At 56.0% G+C, this 23,171-nt stretch overlaps 1 protein-coding gene across 4 annotated transcripts in view; it reads left to right on the top strand.

Moving 5' to 3' along the window:
* The window catches only part of SCN4A (sodium voltage-gated channel alpha subunit 4), a 61,442-nt gene that overhangs the window by 24,608 nt on the left and 13,663 nt on the right, over window positions 1-23,171 (top strand). For 2 of the 4 annotated variants that reach the window (XM_060202554.1, XM_060202555.1), the window contains 11 exons: window positions 607-698; window positions 2,104-2,308; window positions 2,345-2,382; window positions 4,036-4,099; window positions 4,287-4,428; window positions 5,150-5,359; window positions 6,206-6,359; window positions 8,908-9,146; window positions 10,531-10,704; window positions 12,541-12,897; window positions 21,117-21,596. In XM_060202554.1, coding sequence (XP_060058537.1) covers window positions 607-698; window positions 2,104-2,308; window positions 2,345-2,382; window positions 4,036-4,099; window positions 4,287-4,428; window positions 5,150-5,359; window positions 6,206-6,359; window positions 8,908-9,146; window positions 10,531-10,704; window positions 12,541-12,897; window positions 21,117-21,596 — 2,155 coding nt within the window. Of the gene's footprint in view, window positions 1-606; window positions 699-2,103; window positions 2,383-4,035; window positions 4,100-4,286; window positions 4,429-5,149; window positions 5,360-6,205; window positions 6,360-8,907; window positions 9,147-10,530; window positions 10,705-12,540; window positions 12,898-21,116; window positions 21,597-23,171 lie in introns of all 4 variants that reach the window. The other 2 variants (XM_007527692.3, XM_060202552.1) reach the window with 1 other exon arrangement.

Here is a 23,171-nt window from a genome sequence, read left to right as displayed (position 1 = left end):
TATTTTTTATTTTTATTTATTTATTTTCCCTTTTGTTGCCCTTGTTGTTTTTTATTGTTGTTGTAGTTATTACTATTGTTGTTATTGATGTCGTCGTCGTTAGCTAGGACAGAGAGAAATGGAGAGAGGAGGGGAAGACAGAGAGGGGAAGAGAAAGACAGACACCTGCAGACCTGCTTCACCGCTTTTGAAGTGACCCCCACCCCTGCAGGTGGGGAGCCGGGGGATCCAACCGGGATCCTTAAGCCGGCCTTGCACTCTGTGCCAAGTGCGCTTAACCCACTGAGCTACCGCGCGATTCCCAGGGATTATTCTTTTAAAAAAGAAAATTCTTCCTTTTCTTTTCTGAGTTTTGCTGCTGCTGTTGTTATGTGTTTTTATTTGTTTGGTTGGTTAGTTGGTTTTTTTCCCAGAGATCTGCTCAGCTCTGGCTTGTTGTAGTGCTGGGGACTGAACCTGGGACCTTAGGCATGAAAGTCTTTCTGCATCACCACTATGCTGTCTCCCCAGCCCTCCTTGGAAATTCTCACTCTGGGTCTGAAAGTGGTTTTTGGTCCCATCATGCACCCTGGTGCTGACAGGGCTGTCACACTGGCCCCCTACTAGGTACCTGACAGAGTTCGTGGACTTGGGCAACATATCGGCTCTGAGAACCTTCCGGGTGCTGCGGGCCCTGAAAACCATCACCGTCATCCCAGGTACTGGGAGTGTGAGTACCGGGTCACGGTGCTCCCTGCTTGTGTCCATGCAGCCCCACAGGGGCTCATGGGGTGCATGGGGTGCTCAGGCTCAGAGAGGAGAAACTGGGGAAATGGGTGTCGTAGGAGGAAGAGGCAGGGGCTCAGACACAAGCTGTGGAGCCAGACTGCCCAGCTCTGTTCTTTCTCCCTCTCCTCCCTCTCCTCCCTCTCCCCTTGTTCCTCCTCCACGTCCAGGGCCATCACTGGGGCCCTGTGCTGGCACTACAAAGTCACTGCTCCTGGCAGATTCCCTTCCCCCCTTTCTTATGGACAGGACAGAGAGAAACTGAGAGAGGAGGGGGAGGTAGAGAAGGAGAGAGAAAGACAGACACCTGCAGACCTGCTTCACCACTTGTGAAGTGTCCTCCCTGCAGGTGGAGAGCGGGGGCTCGAACCCAGATCCTTGTGCTTCATATCATGTGCGCTTAACTGGGTGCACCACCGCCTGGCCCCCCCAGCATTTCTTTTCTACAGCAGGATAGTAACAGGAGATGAGCGGATGTTAAAGACCCTGTGAGAGGCCCAACGATTAGACCCGAGAAGGAAGCAGTGCTCCTTCCGTAAAGGAGAAACCACCTGAGTGCCAGGAGTCGTTCAGACCTGGAGCCGGACAGGCAGAACGCAGGGCTGCCTCGAGTCTGGTGTGGAGCTTCTCAGTGTGAACTGGGCTGTCCCCTGGGTACTGGGAGTCATAAGAAATGATTAGATGAGCTAAGGAGATGCAATATTAATTTTTAGATATTTTGTTTGTTTTTATTTATTGGGTAGAGACAGAGAAATTGATCGGGAAGGAAGAAATAGAGAGAAAGAGTGAGGCCCGCAGCCCCGCTTCACCATTCGTGAAGCTTTCCCTCTGTGCGTGGGGACCGGGGCCTTGAACCCAGGCCCTTGTGTGCGGTGATGTGCCGCCACCCGGCCCCATAAAGCTTTTATTTGTGCAGGACTCTTCAGAGCCGGTAGGATCGCCTACTTGGCCCCGCCCCTAGGGTGGCGTGCAGAAGCAGTCTTTCCCAAACACCTTTGAACTGCTTTTTTTTCCTTTAGGGACACAACCTGAGCACTAGCATTGTGTCCGACACACTTTGGGAGTACTCCTTAGAGCATTATTCAGTGTCACCACTCCCCTACGAATGGGACAAACACCCATGCAGTCTAGTACCACCCATTCTCCTGGGGGCTGAGATGCTGTGGCCTCAGGAAGGCCTGGGAGTGGAGGTGTGACCCGGGCAGGGCAAGACAACCCCTGGAAGGCTTGGGGGAAGAGGCACGCCTAGGCCTCGCTGGAGGCAGTGGACAGAAACTTGGGGGTGCCAAGGAGTGAGCTACGGCCCCCAGCTCCGTGCTCTCCCAACCCCGCGACCAGGGCTGAAGACCATCGTGGGGGCCCTGATCCAGTCTGTGAAGAAGCTCTCGGATGTGATGATCCTCACCGTCTTCTGCCTGAGTGTCTTCGCGCTGGTGGGGCTGCAGCTCTTCATGGGAAACCTGAGACAGAAGTGTGTGCGCTGGCCGCCTCCCTTCAACGACACCAACACCACGTGGTTCGGCAATGACACGTGGAACGGCAATGACACGTGGAACAGCCATGTGACGTGGACCAGCAACTCCACGTTTGACTGGGACGCCTACATCAGCGATGAAGGTGAGGCTGAGGGGGGTGGGCGGCCCCGTCCCTGCTTCTAGGCCAGAGCGGAGCGGCCTAGAGAGGACCTGGGCCCAGGCCACTGTTCACTAGTCTGGGCGGCCGAGAGCCCTGCAGGCCAGGAGGGGCTGACCCAGCAGAACGCACACGCTGCCTTGTGCACCACCCGGCTCTGAGCCCCGGGCTGCTGCGCCTGCAGGGGTGCGCCAGAGCAGTGAGTGGCACTTGCTGTGTCTCTTCTTTTCCTTTTGTATCTCTCTCCCTTCCCTCCACTTTCTCTCTCTGTCTCTCACCCTCTGTTTAGAGGAAAGAAGAGAAATCAAAACACCCAGGCCAGGATGAGAGCTCACAGGAGCAGTGACTGCTCTGCCAGGCTCGAGCCTGACCCTCCCTCCCCACTGCCCTGAAGAAAGTTTTGGTGCTGGGGTCTCACACCCTCTCTCTCTCTCTCTCTCTCTCTATCCCCCTCTCTTTTCCTTTCTCTCTCCTTCTCTCTCTCCCCCTCTCTCTTTCCCTTTCTCCCTCTCTCTCTCCCCCTCTCTCCCCCTCTCTCTTTCCCTCTCTCCTTCTCTCTCTCCTCTCCCCCTCTCTCCCTCTCTCTCCCCCCTCTCTCCCTCTCTCTTTCTTCCTCTCTCTCCTCCTCTCTCTTTTTCTCTCTCTCACTCTCTCCACCCTCCCTCTCCCTCTCTCCCTCTTTCTCTCTCTCCTTCTCTGTCTCTATCAAAAACAAGCAAACCAAAAACTTCTGGGTCTAGTGGGCTCATGCTGGCACTGAACCTTAGTGATAACCCTGGTGGCAGTAAAAACAATATTTTATTATTTTTTAATAAATAAAATTTAAAATCCTTGGGGGCTAGGTGGTGGCACACCTGGTTAAGTGCACATTGTACAAAGTACAAGGACCTGCTCAAGGATCTGGGTTCAAGCCCTGGCTCCCCACCTGCAGGGGGGATGCTTCACAAACAGCAAAGCAGGGCTGCAGGTGTCTGTCTGTCTCTCTCCCTCTCTGTCTCCTCTTCCCTCAATTTCTTTCTGTCCTGTCCAATAAAATGGAAAAAAATTGCCTCCAGGAATAATGGATTCCTAGTGTCAGCAGTAGTCAATAATCAATAATCCTGGAGGCAATAATAATAAAAAAAAACCTCACCAGGAAAGCTGAGATCCTGTTTTCAAATGGTTGATTTGACAACCAACGCCAACTGCTCTGACAAGTCTAATAGCAACAGTCCAGTGGCCCAGTCCCTAGCCTGCACACTCCCCGTTCTCCAAACTAGATCCCCACAGGCCCACGCCCTTACCAGCCTCAGGCTCACACACCAGACACGTATTCTCCCACCGTGATTATCCATCTAGTGCCTTCTGGCAAGATAGAAAGCCTGACGCCCCCACCGGAGCCACTCACGCTCAGCCAGGTGTCTTGCGCACACATGTTCCCCGTCATTCTCTGTGCTCATGCCGACCCCACCTGCACAGCCACGCTCAACGCCAAGCTCCCTGCCGTGCACCTACCAGAGACTGTGGAGCTTGGGGCTTGGAGACGCCCTGAGTGGGGAGCAAGGGGCACCCGGCACCTGGTGTTCAAGGTGCAGGCAGGTGCCTCCCGGGGCTCATCCACGTGGGGGACACCGACTTTGTGGCCTCTGCCTCCCTAAGGGAACTTCTACTTCCTGGAGGGCTCCAACGACGCCCTGCTCTGTGGGAACAGCAGCGACGCAGGGTGAGTGGTGCTGGAGGGTGTGGCAGGATGGGGCTTGGCTGGGGGTGGTGGTGGAAGGAAAGCCTGGGGAGGCCCAGATGCAACACTTTCCCACTTTGAAGACCTGGCCGGGCTTGAGGCAGTCTCCCCTCCAGGTCTCCCACCTGGAGCTCTGCGTCCCCGCGCCCAAGGCCCCCGTCTCCCCCAGGCGCTGTCCTGAAGGTTACGAGTGCATGAAGGCCGGGCGGAACCCCAACTACGGCTACACCAGCTATGACACCTTTAGCTGGGCCTTCCTGGCGCTATTCCGCCTCATGACACAGGACTACTGGGAGAATCTCTTTCAGCTGGTACAGTCGCCCGCCCTGCCCCACACCCCTGCACCTGCTTCCTCTTTTGTCACAGCCTCCTCAGGGCCTGCTGGGAACCCCAGCACCTCCATGGGACCAACTCAGGGATCCCACAGTGGACTGTCGGGCTGCTAATGCAGGGTCCCCACCCATATCGGAGCCACAGCCCCAACTGCCTCTCCACCTGGGAACAGAGATCTCTCCTGACATGGCCCCAGGCCTTCCAGCAGCTGGTAGTGGAGCTTAGGAATCTGGGGAAATGCAGTTGTGCCCGTCTGCAAAGCAGGGCAGGCAGGCAGGCAGGGCCTGGAGGGAGAGGGCCTCCTGGTCGCTGGCACCACTGCGTGTGCACATGTGTGCGCTCACACACACACACGCACATGCACACACACACACACATGCACACGCACATGCACACACGCACATGCACATGCACACACACACATGCTGCTGGTAGCTGTCGTAGTGGTAGTACCAGTGGTGACAACAGCAAGGATGCCTGCTATCTGCTGGCTCTTACTAGAGGCCCTGGGACCAGGATGTCTGCCGGAGGCCTCAGGACTCTGAACCAGGAGCTCTCCCGAAGGGATGTAGCTCAGCAGAGGTGCCTGCACAGCCCAGCTCTGTGAGGGAACCTCTGTGGGCCTGGGGGTCTGGGGGCAGCTGGGGAAGGGAGGCAGGGAGCCAAGTGACAGCTGCCCCCATGTCGCCCGGCTCCCAGACCCTCCGAGCAGCGGGCAAGACCTACATGATCTTCTTTGTGGTCATCATCTTCCTGGGCTCCTTCTACCTCATCAACCTGATCCTGGCGGTGGTGGCCATGGCCTACGCCGAGCAGAATGAAGCCTCCCTGGCTGAGGACCAGGAGAAAGAGGAGGAGTTTCAGCAGATGATGGAGAAGTTCAAAAAGCACCAGGAGGAGCTGGAGAAGGTGCGGGCTCAGGCAGAGGCAACGGGCCCCCGGGGCAGGCTGAGGCCGAGGGCGAGGGGGAAGGTGGGGGCTGCAAGGCAGGGACACGGAAGACCGTGGTGGGGTGGGAGACTGCCAGGTAGAAGGAAAGGGCGCTCTGTGGCTCTATGCCTCAGTTGCCCAGATGCTGCAAGGAGCAGAGTGGTTAGACCTGCAGCAGTCTTCCAGTCCAGTTCTGCTCTTCTTCCTGAGCGGGATATGGGCCCGTGACGAGGGAGGGGAGGGTGGGTCCAGACGAGGACCCAGGAGCACCTGCTCATTTTCTCATCATCTCACCAAGCCCAAGGTCGGTCAAGGCTGCAGAGTAGACACTCTTCAGGGATAAGGGCCTTTCACCATGTCGGTCCTATCCTGCCACCACCATCACCAAGGCTGCCCCACTCCTGCAGTAGGCTGGGAGAGGGCTAAGAAGAGAAATCCCAGGGGCTGGGTGGTTGTACAACACCCAGTTATATGCACAAGTAGGTAGCACTTAGTCATAGCACTAAGCACAAGGACCAGGCAAGGATCCGGGTTCGAGCCCCCCGACCTCCCACCTGTATGGGGGATGCTTCTTAAGCAGTGAAGCAGGTCTGCAGGTGTCTATCTTTCCCTCTCCCTCTCTATCTCCTCCTCCTCTCTTAATTACTCTCTGTCCTGTCCAGTAAAATGGAAAAGTGGTTGCCGAGAGCAGGCGCTGGCACCGAGCCCCAGAGACAAACAAAGAAAAGAGGAAGCCTGTCTTGAAGCACTCATGAGAGAGCGCAGGTCAGGTAGCTTACCCCAGCAGAGATGGACTCCATGCCCGTTGCCTTTGCTGGTCCACAGGCCAAGGCTTCCCAGGCTCTGGAAGGAGGAGAGGCAGATGGGGACCCAGCTAACAGCAAAGACTGCAATGGCAGCCTGGACACAGCCCCCGGGGAGAAGGGGCTCCCAAGGCAGAGCTGCAGTGCAGACAGTGCCATCTCTGATGCTATGGAAGGTGAGCCCCCCCCCTGCACCCCCACGCCCATCTCCTCTGCCTGCCCTGCCCATCAGGCCACCTGGCTTCCGGGGGCGGGGGTGGGGCCTACCTGGGCCCAACTTCAGGACAGTAATTTAATATTGGCCACGATGAGTAGCATTCTGGCTGCTAGCCCGGGCCACCGCAGGGAATAGGGGCTTCCGGGAGGGCCGTGGGGGCCGCCAAGGCAGTGGAGAAGGACCGGATAACAGTGCCGACCCAGAAGGCCTAGCGTCCCGGAAGCTGGGCTCCTCAGATGTCTTCTGGGTAAAAGTTTAAAGCCAGGGCGCATGGCAGCACACCAGATGAGAGCACACAATGCAGTGCACCAGGACCCGGGTTCAAGCCCCCAGTTCCCTTCTGTGGGGGGAAGCTTCACGAATCATGACGCAGGGCTGCAGGATTCTCTCTCTTTTTCTCTCATTATCTATCTCTCCTTCCCCTCTTAATCTCTGTCTGCCCTAACAAATATAATGGGAGAAGGAAAAAGAAAAAAATCTACAGGGGCCAGTAGATTCATCATGCAGACACTGAACCCTAGCAATAATACTAGTGGCAACATAAATATATAAGTAAATACATTTAAGGTCAGGTTCTGCCCAGGTAGATTCACAGACTTCCCCCAAATCCCCGAGTGGCACCCCACCATGCCCCTCCCCAACTCCCATCAAGTTTCAAGAGGAAAATAAGATAATGACAAGAGGCAGACACATAGAGATGGATGGATGGATGGATCATAGGTGGGTGGGTGGATGGGTGGATCGATGGATGGATGGAAAGGTAGATAGATAGATAGATAGATAGATAGATAGATAGATAGATAGATAGATAGACATGCTGAAAGGTTAGTGATTGAAAAGGATTAATGAATGGGAAGATGCATAGGAGTGAGGGAGGGAGGAAGAATGGTAGGAGGTGTAGGAAGAAGGGAAGGGAACCTGATGTTCATAAGATCTGCCAGCCCCATCCCACCCCCACCCCAGGGTGTCAGGCCTTGTATCAACATGAACTTGGAGGTCCCAGAGGACTTTGCAAGTCCCTAGCTGGCGCACGTCCCCTGATGTTGGTGACAGGCATGCAGGAGTCTCGTTTCTGTCAGGAGATGCCCCAGGAATGCTGTGCAGAGCTGGTCTTGCTGGGAGCCGGGTTTGGGCCGAGGCCCCTGCAGAGGCTCCAGCTTGGGAGGGTGGGGTTGCAGCCAGACTGGAACCTGCATCCTTTGCTGCTCCTGGGAGGGGTGAGGGTCAGTCATCTCCTCCTCTGGGGCGTTAGTTACACATCAAGCCCAGGTCTCCACGGCTGTCCCCAGCTCCAGCCTCTTCCCTCAACTATGTGAGAGGCACCATTAGTACTTAAGTGTTAGACGCCTGTGGTAACTGGGTGGCATGGCGCCTGGACGGAGGCCCTCCCGAGGGTGGCAGAGGCCTGGAGCAGCTTCACCCCCACATCTGACAACACCCCTGGAGTTGAAAGTTGAGGGGGCCAGGCTGTGGCCACCTGGTTTATATTACAGTGAGCAAGGACCTGGCTTCAAGCCCCCGGGGGGGAGTGAATCTTCACGAGTGGGGAAACAGGGCTGCAGGGCCTGTCTCTCCCTCTCTATCTCCTCATTCTCTCTCAATTTCTCTAGTCCATAATGAAGGGAGGAAGGAAGGAAGGAAGGAAGGAAGGAAGGAAGGAAGGAAGGAAGGAAGAAAGGGAGGAAGGAAGGAAGGAAGGGAGAGAAAGCAAGCAAGCTGAGTGGGCCAGCAGGGGCTGCTTCCAGCACAATGCTCCTGAGGGGAGCCTTCCCTGGAAGGACACTGGTCATTGTAACGGGGTGGCCCTCCGCCTGCTCCCCAGCAGCGTGTGGAGCTGGGGCCCAAGGCCCTGAGGACGGGGACCCAGCCAGATCAGAGCACCCACACACTCACCCAGTGAGGTGCAGCCCTGGGCCACCAGCAGGGGGTGGAGGGTGACTGAGGGGCTTCCGAGTGGGGCTGTGCCTTCTGGGGGGTTTGGGGCGGCTGTGGAGAGACCAGCTTGGTGAGACTGTGGTAAGGCTCGCTTAGAGGGTGAGGCAGAGTGTTTTGAGGTGGGAGGTGGGTAGACAGCACAATGGTTATGCAAAGAGACTCTCATGCCTCAGGCTCCAAAGTCCCAGGTTCAACCCCCTGCACCACCATAAACCAGTTTAGCACTGCTCTGGTTCTAAAATTTTTTTCTTAAAAAAGTGCTTTGAGGGGCAAAGCACCAGGAGCCAGGTCTTTCGGGGCGGGGTCTAGAGGCAGACTTGGAGATGGCGACCTTGAAGGGGCGTGAGTGGAGAGGTGGGAGAGAAAACCAGACTGCAGAAGTGGCGTGACAGGGGACCATCCCACTGGCTTCCTCCCCCTTTTTTTTGTTTTTTAAATGATTTTATTTAGTTCTGAATGAAAAAGATAGGAGAGAAAGAACCAGACATCACTCTGGTGCACAGGGACTGAACTCAGGACCTTATCCACTGTGCTCTTCCCGGGCCACTCAATTCTTCCCATTGTGTCCCCAGAGCTGGAAGAGGCCCACCAGAGGTGCCCGCCGTGGTGGTACAAGTGTGCCCACAAGGTGCTCATCTGGAACTGCTGCGGCCCGTGGGTGAAGTTCAAGAGCTTCATCCTCCTGATCGTCACGGATCCCTTCGTGGACCTGGGCATCACCATCTGCATCGTGCTCAACACCCTCTTCATGGCCATGGAGCACTACCCCATGACGGAGCACTTCGACAGAGTGCTCAACGTGGGCAACCTGGTAGGCAGGCCGGGCGGGGCTGTCTGGGGATGCGGGCAGACAGGAGTCATCTCCCTGTGTGTGGGGACACCACTTCTACCAAGAAGGCATGGCGGGGGCCAGATTCATGGGGTGCAGAATTCGGGGCCAGAGAGAAAGAGATGAGGTGCTGGACTCTTTTTTTCTAGTTTTTATTAGATAGGACAGAGAGGAATTGAGAGAGGTCAGGGAGATACACAGGGAGAGAAGATAGACACCTGCAGACCTGCCCAACAAGTGGGGAATGGGGGCTTGAACCCTGGTCTCTGTGCTTGGTGATATGTGTGCTTAACCAGGTGTGCCACCGCCCGGCCCCAGTGCTGGACTTCAGAGGGCCAGGCTCCTGGAGGCCGAGAGGGAGGTGTGGAAAAGGGAGGTGGGACCAAGGGCTCGGCAGTGGGGGCACTCAGCCACAGGCACCTAGCTCAGCCTAGAGGGCCCAGGGCGCAGTCCCTGCCTCTCACCCCACCCATTGGCTCTGGCTGCCCAGGCAGACTCCCGTCCAGCTCAGCTATTGTTGACACACTGATCCCTGCTTATCTCTGCCATTAGGAGGATTATCGCCTCTGGTGGAGGCTGACAAAAGGGAAAGGCCACCGCCTCCCCCTCCAGTCCTGCCTCACCCTTCCCAGAACTTGTCCACCCTGCCCCCACGCCCACCCAGAGTGAAGGCAGTCAAGGGAGAGTAAGACTGGGGGCCTTGAATGATGGCACAAAATCAGACTTGGAGTCTGCAGCCTCCACGTCTGGCCCAGGGAGACGCCCATGGCAGCCACAGCCAACAGGCGGAGGGGCACAGCCGCCCCCCGCCAACCCCGACCCACCGGCTGCTGTGGTCTGGGTGGGGTTGAGCACATGCCAAGGCAAGCTCTGAACCCAGGGCAGCTGGTGCCCAGCAAGAAGGGGGGGCATGCCCAGAGAAAGCCGAGGGGCCTGTGGCCTGCTTCCTCAGCTTCACCCTCCATGGCCCCCCGTCCTAGACCTCTGGGTCTTGGGATCCTTGCCGTCCAGGGACGAGAACACATGGAGTATCGAGTGCTGAGATAAGCACCTGGAGACCAGGGTCGGAGCCCAAAGTCATTCCTTTGTAGGCAGTGACCCAGAGCTGCCCGTAACCTCTCTAAATCTCAGGAATAAAACTGCGACCATCCTACCACATCCCTAACGCTCAGCCCACCAGTGAGTTTGTACCACAAGCTGCAGGGCGCTCGGCGAGGGCCAGGTGTCACCACGATGCAGGGGAGGCCAAGTCGCCAGCACCCGAGGGTCTAGGCATCTGGGCCACGCCCCCTCTGTCCTGTGGCCGCGCCAGCGTGCACGCACAGAGCCCGGGGCCCTGAGCCCTCTCAGTGCCACCCCTCCCCAGGTCTTCACAGGCATCTTCACGGCAGAGATGGTACTGAAGCTCATCGCCATGGACCCCTACGAGTACTTCCAGCAAGGCTGGAACATCTTCGACAGTCTCATCGTCACGCTCAGCCTGGTGGAGCTGGGCCTGGCCAACGTGCAGGGGCTGTCGGTGCTCCGGTCCTTCCGCCTGGTGCGTGTGGCCCCAGGACCAGGGCAAAGGAGGGGTGGGGTGGAGGTTGGAAGGAGAACCCCCCTGTCTCCCCCCCCAAAAAAAAAAAAAAAGCAAGAGGACAGGAAGCAGGCCCCTGGCGGTCCTGTGCACTCTGCTCCGTGTCTCGGGGCTGTTCTTGCTGTCCGCGGGGAGCAAGGGGCCCTTATCGGTCGGGCTGCAGGGTGGGTGGGGGGCAAAAGGAGCCCCAGCTGTTGATGTCTGAGATCGACACTCAGTGACCTTGCCCAGCCATGGAGTCACGGTTTTAAAACACCAGGGATAGGGAACTCTGGTGGTAGAATGGGAACCCCAAATCCATGCCCTTCCCTTCGCTCCAGAGAAGAATCCTGTTATTTTATTTTCTTCCTTCCTTTCTCTCTTTCTTTACTTATTTATTTATTATTGGACAAAGGCAGAGAGAGAAACTGAGAGGAGTGGGAGAGAGAGAGAGTGAGAGACAGAGAGACACCTGCAGCCCTGCTTCACCACTCCTGAAGCTCTCCCCCTGAACGTGGGGACCGGGGCTAGAACCCGGGTCCTTGTGCCCTGTAATGTGTGCACCTAACCAGGTGCACCACCTCCTGGCTCTTACTTTCTTTTTTAGTTTTTAAAATTATTATCTTTACTTGATAGAGACAGCCAGAAATTGAAAGGAAGAGGGAGATAGAGAGGGAGAGACAGAGAGACGCCTGCAGCCCTGCTTCACCACTCGTGAGGCTTTCCTCCTGCAGAAGAAGGAGGAAAAGGAGGCTTGAACCTGGGTCCTTGTGCATTGTAATATGTGCACTTAACCAGGTGTGCCACCGCCTGACCACTGTTGTTTTCTTTTTAAACTTTATTGTGGGACCTTTCACATTATGATCAAAAGCAGAAAGTCCTCCCAGTCTCCACAAACCTATCACGCTCTTTATGGGGAGAAAGCAGCAAAGCAAATCTTAATTTTGCTTGTAAATACTTAACGCCTGCATTTGAAGAGAGGACTGCTTCTCTTTTGATTGTAAGATTCACCTTTTTCATTTGTAAGAGAGAGGGGACCAGAGTGTTGGTCTGGCGTATGCAGTGCTGGGGACTGAACCTGGGAACTCATGCTTGGCAGTCCAGCATTTCCTTTGCTGTGAGTGTTCCCACTCAGCGGAGAGGAGACACACGAGGGAGATTTGAGCGATTTGAGGTCTTCCTTCTTACCTGCCTGCTTTTAAAAAAATCTTTATTATCTTTATTTATTTGTTTATTGGATAGAGACACCCAGAAATCGAGAGGGAAGGGGGGATAGAGAGGGAGAGAATCTGAGAGACACCGGCAGCCCTGCTTCACCACTCGTGAAGCTTCCCCCTGCAGGTGGGGACCTACCTTCCTTCCTTCCTTCCTTCCTTCCTTCCTTCCTTCCTTTCTTTCTTTCTTCCTTTCTTTCTTATTGTTTCTTGATTCCACCAGGATTATCACTCAATTTTATCACCTGCACAATGAATCCATGTCTCCTTCCTGGGTCTTTTTTCTTCATTTTTTTCCCTCTTTCTTTTTATTATGATACAGGCAAGATAGAAACAGGATGAAAAGGGAGAGAGAGAGAGAGAGAAAGGGAGAGAGAGAGGGCAAGGGAGAGAAACGCCCACAACACTGCTTACCGCTCATGAAGCTTTCCCCCTGCAGGTGGGGACCAGGGTCTCGAACCTGGGTTCTGGTGCATGGTGACCTGTGGGCTTTATCCATGGTCCCGCAGCCCGGCCCGAGGTAGTTAGCTGTCTCTCCTTAGACAAGGGCCCCCGGGGTTGGGTCAGGGGCTCGCGGGCCTCATGGGCTCGCCCTGCCTGCCAGCTGCGGGTCTTCAAGCTGGCCAAGTCCTGGCCGACGCTCAACATGCTCATCAAGATCATCGGCAACTCGGTGGGGGCTCTGGGCAACCTGACACTGGTGCTGGCCATCATCGTGTTCATCTTCGCCGTGGTGGGCATGCAGCTGTTTGGCAAGAGCTACAAGGAGTGCGTGTGCAAGATCTCGGCGGACTGCAGCCTGCCACGCTGGCACATGCACGACTTCTTCCACTCCTTCCTCATCATCTTCCGCATCCTGTGCGGGGAGTGGATCGAGACCATGTGGGACTGCATGGAGGTGGCCGGCCAGGCCATGTGTCTCACCGTCTTCCTCATGGTCATGGTCATCGGCAACCTCGTGGTGAGTGCCCACCCTGGCCACGTCGGCCTAAGCTTCCTTTACCTTAAAAAAGTAATGATTTACGGGGCCGGGTGGTGGCACACCTGGTTGAATGCACATATGAGGAAATAATGATTTCTGGGTTTTAATGTGTTTTTTTTTTTTAGATTTAAAATTTTTTATTTTATTTACCTTGTTGTTTTTTTATTTTTGTTGTAGTTATTGATGTCATTGTTGTTGGATAGGACAGAGAGAAATGGAGAGAGGAGGGGAAGACAGACAGGGGGAGAGAAAGACAGACACCTGCAGACCTGCTTCACCGCCTGGGAAGCGACTCCCCTGCAGGTGGGGAGCCGGGGGCTCGAACCGGGATTCTTACATCAGTCCTTGCACTTTGCGCCATGTGTTCTTAACCCACTGTGCTACTGCCTGACTCCTGGTTTTTAATGTTTTAACTCAGTTCTAGTTTATGAAAGGACTGGGGATTGAACCCACGACCTCAGAGCCTCAGAGCCTCAGGGGTAGAAGTCCTTTTACGTAACCATGGTGCTGTCTCCCCAGCCCCCTTCACTTCTTTTACCTCAAGCTACCACTCCAACGCTCTTGTCCTGGGAGGCTGAAGGGTCTGCAGCTGCTGTTGTCTGTCTGTCTGCCGCTCCTCTCCAGGGAGGTTTAGGCCGGCGGTTGTCCTATTTAAGACTCACCTGTAGCTTCTTAACTTCTCGTTTACTGGCCCGGCCCCCACCTTCCAGTGCGATTCAGCAGCTCTGAGCTTGAGTGGAGAAGTCTGCCCACCATGCTCCAAGTGACGGTGCTGCCTGTGGTGCAGGGTGGCCCTGGTCACATCTATTGTTTGGGATAAAGTGGCAGAACCACCAGGGTCAGGGTCAGACAGTCCCCGGTTCCAGGCCCAACTACTTAGCCTTCGTCGTGACCTTAGCGCACTGCTGCTCTCTGAGGGCGGTGAGGTGGGTGTCCGCCAGGCCTGGGAGGCCGAGGCTCAGTGTGGGCTGAGAGCCAGGATTTCCCCACTGCTTCTCCTGCTCCCACCTTTCTGTCTGCTTCTCTCCCTGGGAGACAGGCCCTGGGCTTTTGGGAGAATCAAAGGGGGCCTGCCGCCTGGCGCTGTCTGTGGCTCGGGGCTTGACACTCAGGAGGCTGGTGCCGGCCCAGGAGAAGTGGGTGTGGGTTGAGCTCACCAGCGTTTGTTTCTGTGGCTGGGGCCCAGCAGGCGTCTCTCTCTTTTAAGGATTTTTAAAAATTTATTTACTTATTTATTTTTTAATTTTTTTATATTTATTTATTTATCTTCCCTTTTGTTGCCCTTGTTGTTTTTCATTATTGTTGTAGTCATTATTGTTATTGATGTCGTCATTGCTGGATATGACAGAGAGAAATGGAGAGAGGAGGGGAAGACAGAGAGGGAGAGAAAGACAGACACCTGCAGACCTGCTTCACCACCTGTGAAGCGACTCCCCTGCAGGTGGGGAGCCGGGGGCTCGAACCGGGATCCTTGCGCCGGTCCCTGCGCTTTGCACCACCTGCGCTTAACCCGCTGCGCTACCGCCTGACTCCCTAAAAATTTACTTATTAATGAGAAAGATAGGAGGGGAGAAAGAAGCAGACATCACTCTGGTACATGTTCTGCTAGGGATTGAACTCAGGACCTCATGCTTGAGAGTCTAGTGCCTTAGCCACTGCGCCACCTCCCAGACCACGCAGGCATCTCTATCTGCTGCCCTGGGGGCCTGTTGGGCCAGGGGTGAGGCCAGGAAAACTATGCCCAGCTGCCCCCCTGTGGTAGCCTGTGCTGCCCTGGGTGGCAGGGGCGGGAGACACACGTCCCCACGTTCCACAGAGGCGGGTGGAATCCTTGGGCTGCAGGCTCAGCACTTCTCAGATATCGCTGAGCTGCGGTTGGGGGCAGGGGTGGACTGGGGCAGGCGGGCGGCACTTCAGCTGAGGAGAGGCCCCTGGAGGATCCCGAGCCCCTAGCCCCGGGGGTGGCTGTCCCTTCAAGTGAGGGGTGAGGGCTTGGGGTGGGGTGCGAGGGACCCTTGGTGTTTAAGGACCTGGGGTGACTGAGTGCAAACCCCAACATGTCTCCAGCCCTTCTTCTCCACTCACGGCTGGGAAACTTGAGCAAGTAATTGCCACTCTCTGGCCTCTGTTTTTCTTCTCAAGAAAATGTTTTTTATTTTTTTTTTTTCTGTTTTTAAATTGGATAGGACAGACAGAAACTCAAAAAGGAGGGAAGATGGAGGGAGGGAGAGACAGACACCTACAGACCTATTTAACCACTCATAGTGCTCCCCATGCAGGTGGGGAGTGGGGGCTCGAACCCAGGTCCCCGTACTTGGTAATATTTTTGATTAACCGGGTGTGCCACTGCCCAGCTCCAGGAAAATGGGTGTTCTCATCTGCTGCACACAGTGATTGAGGCTGCCACGGTGCTTAGTCTAGGAGTCCTGGTCGTACCGTGTGGCCTTTGCGTGCTGACCCCCGAGCCCCGGCAGCCCTGCCAGACAGGTAGCCTGGGCTCCGTGATCTGAGGAGGCACTGCCCAGGCCCACACAGCTAGTGCCCTGCATGGGCGGCTGGGTGTGTGTGCCCCAGCAACAACAGCAGGAGTGATGGCATCGCTGGCCATCAGGACCATGTCAACACCAGTGACGATGACAGCTGGCCTCCAGTTAGCCGTCCCCCAGCATTCCGAGCGCTTTCTTGTGCTCACTGCCTCCCGCCAGGGCAATGCGCCTGAGGAGCAAAGGCTGAGGGAGGTCACTTAGTGACCCGTGCTGACTGGAGCCCAAGGGGTCTGATTCTACAACCAGGAGTGTTGAGTAGCCCTGCCTCCATGTACATCACAACACACACACACACACAGCACTGACACACACAGCACTGACACACAAAGCACTGACACACACACAGCACTGACACACATACTCACACAGCACTGACACACAGCACTCACACACACACAGCACTGACACACACACAGCACTCCCACACACAGCACTGACACACACACACAACACTAACATAGCACTCACACACACAGCACTCACACACAGCACTGACACACACACTCACACAGCACTGACACAGCACTCACACACACAGCACTCACACACACACACAGCACTGACACACACACACTCACACACACACTCACACATACACACTCACACATACACACTCACACATACACACTCACACACACACACTCACACACACACTCACACACACACACAGCACTCACACACACACTCACACACACACAGCACTGACACACACAGCAGTGACACACACACACTCACACAGCACTGACACACACACACTCACACACACACAGCACTGACACACAACACTGACACACACACACTCACACAGCACTGACACACAAAGCACTCACACACACAGCACTGACACACAGCACTGACATGCACACTCACACATAGCACTGACACACATGGCACTGACACACACACAGCACTGACACACACACTCACACTCACACACAGCACTGACACACACACACTCACACACACAGCACTGACATGCACACTCACACACAGCACTGACACACATGGCACTGACACACACACAGCACTGACACACACACTCACACATAGCACTGACACACGCACACTCACACTCACACACACAGCACTGACACACACACACAGCACTCAGACACACACTCACACACACAGCACTCACACACACACTCACACTCACACACACAGCACTGACACACACACACAGCACTCACACTCACACACACAGCACTGACACGCACACTCACACTCACACACACAGCACTCACACTCACACACACAGCACTCACACACACACAGCACTCACACACACACTCACACACACAGCACTCACACACACAGCACTGACACGCACACACAGCACTCACACTCACACTCACACAGCACTCACACACACAGCACTGACACGCACACTCACACACACAGCACTGACACACACACACAGCACTCACACTCACACACACAGCACTCATACGCACACCCACACTCACACACACAGCACTGACACGCACACACAGCACTCACACTCACACACACAGCACTCACACACACAGCACTCATATGCACACCCACACTCACACACACAGCACTGACACGCACACTCACACTCACACACACAGCACTGACACGCACACTCACACTCACACACACAGCACTGACACGCACACTCACACTCACACACACAGCACTGACACACACACACAGCACTGACACGCACACTCACACTCACACACACAGCACTGACATCCTCTCTGGACTATGTGGCTGCTCCACTTCTCTCAGAAGCTGCAGAGTAACTGAGGCAGGCGACACCCCCACTTTCTGCCCATCCTACCCCCCAGGCTTCAGGGAAGCAGGTCTGCTGGAGGCACCAGGGCACCCTGCCCAGAGTGGGGGCCTGCCACTGGACCTGTAGCACCCAGTCATGTCCTCTGGGTGACTGTGAGGAAGAGGAAGTGCCCAGGGCCCAGGGAACCCACCCGCAGAGCTCAGGGGACGTGGTGTCACCCTCTCCACACTCCCCGCCCGGGCTGGCTATTTCTGTCCCAGCAGGAGCCGTGCGCACACTGTGCTGACCCACGGAGCAGCTAATTCCCATCTCAGATGTGTTTCTGGCAACTGGACCCTCCTCCTGAGGGAGGGAAAGAAAGACCAGTGAAGTGTGATGAGGGACAAAGACAGAAAAGTGGTTGGGGAAAAAAGAAAGAAGGAAGCAGCTTGGGGCAAAGAGTTGGAAAGGACCCCCCCCACACACACACATACACACACACACACACACACACACGGTGTTCTCCTAGAGAGAGTGCAGTCACTGTGCCGGCCGTGCTCACTGAGAGATGTCTAGCACACACCGTGTTCTCCTAGAGAGAGTGCAGTCACTGTGCCGGCCGTGCTCACTGAGAGATGTCTAGCACACACCGTGTTCTCCTAGAGAGAGTGCAGTCACTGTGCCGGCCGTGCTCACTGAGAGATGTCTAGCACACACCGTGTTCTCCTAGAGAGAGTGCAGTCACTGTGCCGGCCGTGCTCACTGAGAGATGTCTAGCACACACCGTGTTCTCCTAGAGAGAGTGCAGTCACTGTGCCGGCCGTGCTCACTGAGAGATGTCTAGCACACACCGTGTTCTCCTAGAGAGAGTGCAGTCACTGTGCCGGCCGTGCTCACTGAGAGATGTCTAGCACACACGGTGTTCTCCTAGAGAGAGTGCAGTCACTGTGCCGGCCGTGCTCACTGAGAGATGTCTAGCACACACGGTGTTCTCCTAGAGAGAGTGCAGTCACTGTGCCGGCCGTGCTCACTGAGAGATGTCTAGCACACACCGTGTTCTCCTAGAGAGAGTGCAGTCACTGTGCCGGCCGTGCTCACTGAGAGATGTCTAGCACACACCGTGTTCTCCTAGAGAGAGTGCAGTCACTGTGCCGGCCGTGCTCACTGAGAGATGTCTAGCACACACCGTGTTCTCCTAGAGAGAGTGCAGTCACTGTGCCGGCCGTGCTCACTGAGAGATGTCTAGCACACACGGTGTTCTCCTAGAGAGAGTGCAGTCACTGTGCCGGCCGTGCTCACTGAGAGATGTCTAGCACACACGGTGTTCTCCTAGAGAGAGTGCAGTCACTGTGCCGGCCGTGCTCACTGAGAGATGTCTAGCACACACGGTGTTCTCCTAGAGAGAGTGCAGTCACTGTGCCGGCCGTGCTCACTGAGAGATGTCTAGCACACACCGTGTTCTCCTAGAGAGAGTGCAGTCACTGTGCCGGCCGTGCTCACTGAGAGATGTCTAGCACACACCGTGTTCTCCTAGAGAGAGTGCAGTCACTGTGCCGGCCGTGCTCATTACAATGGCAAGAAAACCTGGTGGTCACCGGTGCAGCCAAGCACTAAGAGACCCAGGGAGGTGGTGAGCGAGGCGGCCGGCAGGCAGCCACCCTGGGCCCTACGTCACTGAGGTGAAAACCCCCGGCCCTCACTCTGACTGACAGGAGCCGGGCCCTCACTCCAGAGGAGCCTCCACTCTGCTCACGGCCTAGGTATGGTGTGCGGGCGGCGGGTGGAGACACTGCACTGCACACCCTCCGGGGCGGCTGTTCGCGCGACGTCTAAGAGAACGGAGCCCTTCAGGTGGTGTGGTGGAAGCAGAGCTGGGCCCCCACCTGTGTGGTTCTGGGTTCAGGTCTGTGCTGTGCCCCACAAGACTCCCACTTCTCTGGCACTCAGTGTCCTCATCCCTAAACAATGAAAGACAGACAGGGGCCAGGCGGTGGCACACCTGGTAGAGTGCACACATCACAGTGCGCAAGGACCCAGGTTCAAGCCCCTGGTCCCCACCTGTAGGGAGAAAGCTTCACGAGTGGTGGAGCAGGGCTGCAGGTGTCTCTCTGTCTCTCTACCTCTCTATCTCCCCTTCCTCTCAATTTCTCTCTGTTTCTGTTCAATAATAAATAAATACATGCATAATCTTAAAAGAAACATATTTTTAGGGGCCAAGTGATGGCGCACCTGGTTGAGCACACACATTACAGTGCACAAGGACCCAGGTTCAAGTCCCTGGTCCCCACCTGCAGAGGGAAAGCTTTGCAAGTGGTGAAGCAGTGTTGCAGGTGTCTCTCTGCCTCTCTCCCTCTATCACCCGCTTCCCTCTTGATTTCTGGCTGTTTCTATCAAACAAAATAAAAATAATAAAAAATTTTAATTAAGAAAAGGAATAAATTTCTAAAAAGATAGAAAAGAGGAGAAGAGAAAAGCAAAGCAAGGAGGGCTGAGCTGGCTTAAAGCTGACTGCGCCGTGCTTCTGCAGGCCGGTCCTGTCACCGCACCACAGCCAGCGTGCTGAGCCTCTGAGAGTGCCGGCCGCTCAGTTCTGCACAGAGGGACGTGGTGTGGCTTGCCTCGGGCCACACGGCTTGTCCTCTGGGGTCCAAAGTCTAGCAGTGTGGCTCCTGTCTCCACCAGACACACCACTTAGTACCTTCCCGACTGGGGGTCTGTCTGCTGGACAAGAAGCTCCCAGCAGAAAATAAAGTTGGGAGAAGCAGACCAGTAACTCCTCCAGTAGGAGTCGGGGGAGAAAGTCAGGGGTTAGTGGAACAGGGGACCCCAAGAAAAGAAAACAGGTCTGATGCCCATTCCAGAGTACAGACCCTGCAGCTGACCACCAAGGAGCACAGTATCTATTAAAAGTCCTGCTGAGGGGGTCGGGCGGTGGCACAGCGGGTTAAGTGCAGGTGGCGCAAAGCGCAAGGACCAGCGTAAGGATCCCGGTTCGAGCCCCCGGCTCCCCACCTGCAGGGAAGTCACTTCCCAGGCGGTGAAGCAGGTCTGCAGGTGTCTGTCTTTCTCTCCCCCTCTCTGTCTTCCCCTCCTCTCTCCATTTCTCTCTGTCCTATTCAACAATGACGACATCAACAACAGCAACAATAATAACTACAACAACAATGAGACAACAAGGGCAACAAAAGGGAAAATTAATTAATTAATTAATTAAATCTTTTTTAAAAGTTTAAAAAGATGTTTTATTTATTTACTATTTATTGTATAGAGACAGAGAAATCAAGAGGGAAAGGAGAGATAAAGAGAGGGAGAGAGGGAGAGACACCAGCAGCCCTGCTCCACAACTCATAATGCTTCCTCCTTGCAGGTGGGACCAGGGGCTTGAACCCAGGTCCTTGCTCACTGTAGCATGTGCGCTCAGCCCGGTGCTCCACCATCTGGCCCAAGACTCAGTTTCCCTTTATGCAAAGTGTGGATGATAGTAACATCCGTCCCTTCCCAAGCCGTGCTGTGGACACATGAGCCAATGCCTTTTATATTGACTTGTTTGTCTGTTTATTTTGCATGGAGACAGTGAAATTGAGATGGAAGGGGGACAGAGAAGAGAAAGAGAGCTGCAGCTCTGTTTCACTTCTCGAGAACCCTTTCCTCCCCCCACCCCGTGCATGTGGGGAGCGGGGGCTTGAACCCGGGTCCCTGTGCACTGTAATGTGTGCGCTCAACCAGGTGCGCCCCACTGGGCCTGAGGCTGTGCTGGGGATCCAGCTCAGTGCTCATTCTCTGTGTGTAGTGAGGCCCTGAGTAATGATTCAGACCTGAGCATAGAGAGCCCTTGTGTTGTGTGAAGGGCACCCCAGTTGCCTGGAGGCTGAGCCGCCCCACCCCTCCCCACCCCTCCCCACCCCCAGGTCCTCAACCTGTTCCTAGCGCTGCTTCTGAGCTCCTTCAGTGCCGACAGCCTGGCGGCCTCGGACGAGGACGGTGAGATGAACAACCTGCAGATCGCCATTGGCCGCATCAAGTGGGGGGTGGCCTTCGCCAAGGCCTTCCTGCTGGGGCTCCTGCACGGCCAGCTGCCGAGCCCCGCCAACATCGTGCGGAGTATCGGGCCACTCGGGGAGGCCGGGGAGGCCGGGGAGGGCGCCCCCCAAGACGAGAAGAAGGAGCCGCTGCCGGAGGAGGGAGACAAGGACCCCAAGAAGGACGGTCACATCCTGAACCACGTGGGCCTGCCCGACGGGATGCCCCCCAGCACTGAGCTGGACCACCTCAACTTCATCAACAACCCCTACCTGACCATCCATGTGCCCATCGCCTCCGAGGAGTCGGACCTGGAGATGCCCACAGAGGAGGAGACGGACACATTCTCGGAGCCCGAGGACAGCAAGGTGAGCCTGGCTGCTTCCCTTCTCTCTGTGCCGGGTCACAGAGCCCCCCAGCCTCAGCTCCTCGTGTGCAGGGCACTGCTGTGAGCTTTGGACAACATAAAGTGAGCCTGGCTGCTTCCCTTCTCTCTGTGCCGGGTCACAAAGCCCCCCAGCCTCAGCTCCTCGTGTGCAGGGCACTGCTGTGAGCTTTGGACGACATAAAGTGAGCCTGGCTGCTTCCCTTCTCTCTGTGCCGGGTCACAGAGCCCCCCAGCCTCAGCTCCTCGTGTGCAGGGCACTGCTGTGAGCTTTGGACGACATAAAGTGAGCCAGGTTGCTTCCCTTCTCTCTGTGCCGGGTCACAGAGCCCCCCAGCCTCAGCTCCTCGTGTGTAGGGCACTGCTGTGAGCTTTGGATGACAGGTTGTGTGTCATCCTGGGAGCTTTCTGGACAGGCACTGCTAGGAGCACCAGGATTCCTTGACGCCCGCACCTCAGTGCCGCTGGGCTCTGCACACCAGCCCGCTACACTCTGGGGCACGGCGGCCTTGACCTGGGGGCCCGCGAGGCCTCTCTCAATGCCCTGTGGGCTTGAAGCCCCTGACAGGTCTGGCATTCTCATTTTCTGGTGCAAACCCTGCCATGTGGGCCAAAGCCCCAGGTCTGGGCTGGAGTCTCTGAGAGCAGCCAGCAGCCTTGAAGGGTTGGAGGCAGGAAGAGCAGGAGGCTGAGCATAGGCCCTGACCACCCTGCAGCCTGTGCAGTGACATCCCCACTTCCTGCTCCTCCCCTGTAAAGGTGGGAAGGGCCTTTAGGACACCCTGGAGGGTGCCGGGAGAGGATCCAGACCCCTCACCCTCTCTCCGGGTCTGGCGGGGAAAGGCTGGGACACCCCTTGCCCACCTCCCACCCTGTGGGCCCTGGGCCTGGCCGGGTGCTACAATCTGCATGAACTTTGCCCTGGAAGTTGATGGCTCCTCCCTCCCCCACCCCCGAATATACACTGACTGAGCGCAGGCCAAGCTATAAATACCCAGGAGCCCTGGCGCCAACCTCAACCCGGGTATGAGGAGCTGGTGGGGGGCAGGAGGGCACTCAGGGTCAAGGCTCTGGAGACCTTACAGGGAGCAGGTCCAGCTTCGGGGCCATGGGGACTGGGGCGCACAGGCCAGGCAAACGTCTCAGTGGACCGCCCGCCCTGTGCCTCCATTCCCCTTTCTCTCTACTGGGGACAAGGGCCCCCCTCCCCAGTCTCTGTTTACCACTGTGGACCCAGAACTGCCCCCGCCCCACACATCCATTTCCCCCCAGGGTTGTCGCTGGGGCTCAGTGCCAGCACTACGAACCCACAGGTCCTGGTGGCCTTTTTTTAATTATTATTGGATAGGACAGAGAGAAATTGAAGGGGGGAGATAGAGAGGGAGAGAGACAGAGAGACACCTGCAGCCCCGCTTCACCACTCTTGAAGCTTTCCCCCTGTAGGTGGGGAGCAGGGGCTCGAACCCAGGTCCTTGCGCACAGTGCTATATGTGCTTAATCAGGTGCGCCTCTGCCGCCCCCCCCCCCCCCACTGCCCTTTCCACCGTCCCTTCTGGAA

The sequence above is a fragment of the Erinaceus europaeus genome, chromosome 12 (genome assembly GCF_950295315.1).
Source record: "Erinaceus europaeus chromosome 12, mEriEur2.1, whole genome shotgun sequence".
NCBI classification, from domain to species: Eukaryota; Metazoa; Chordata; class Mammalia; order Eulipotyphla; family Erinaceidae; genus Erinaceus; species Erinaceus europaeus.
Note: the sequence above shows the minus strand (reverse complement) of the source record. Positions and strands in the feature narration are given on the sequence as shown.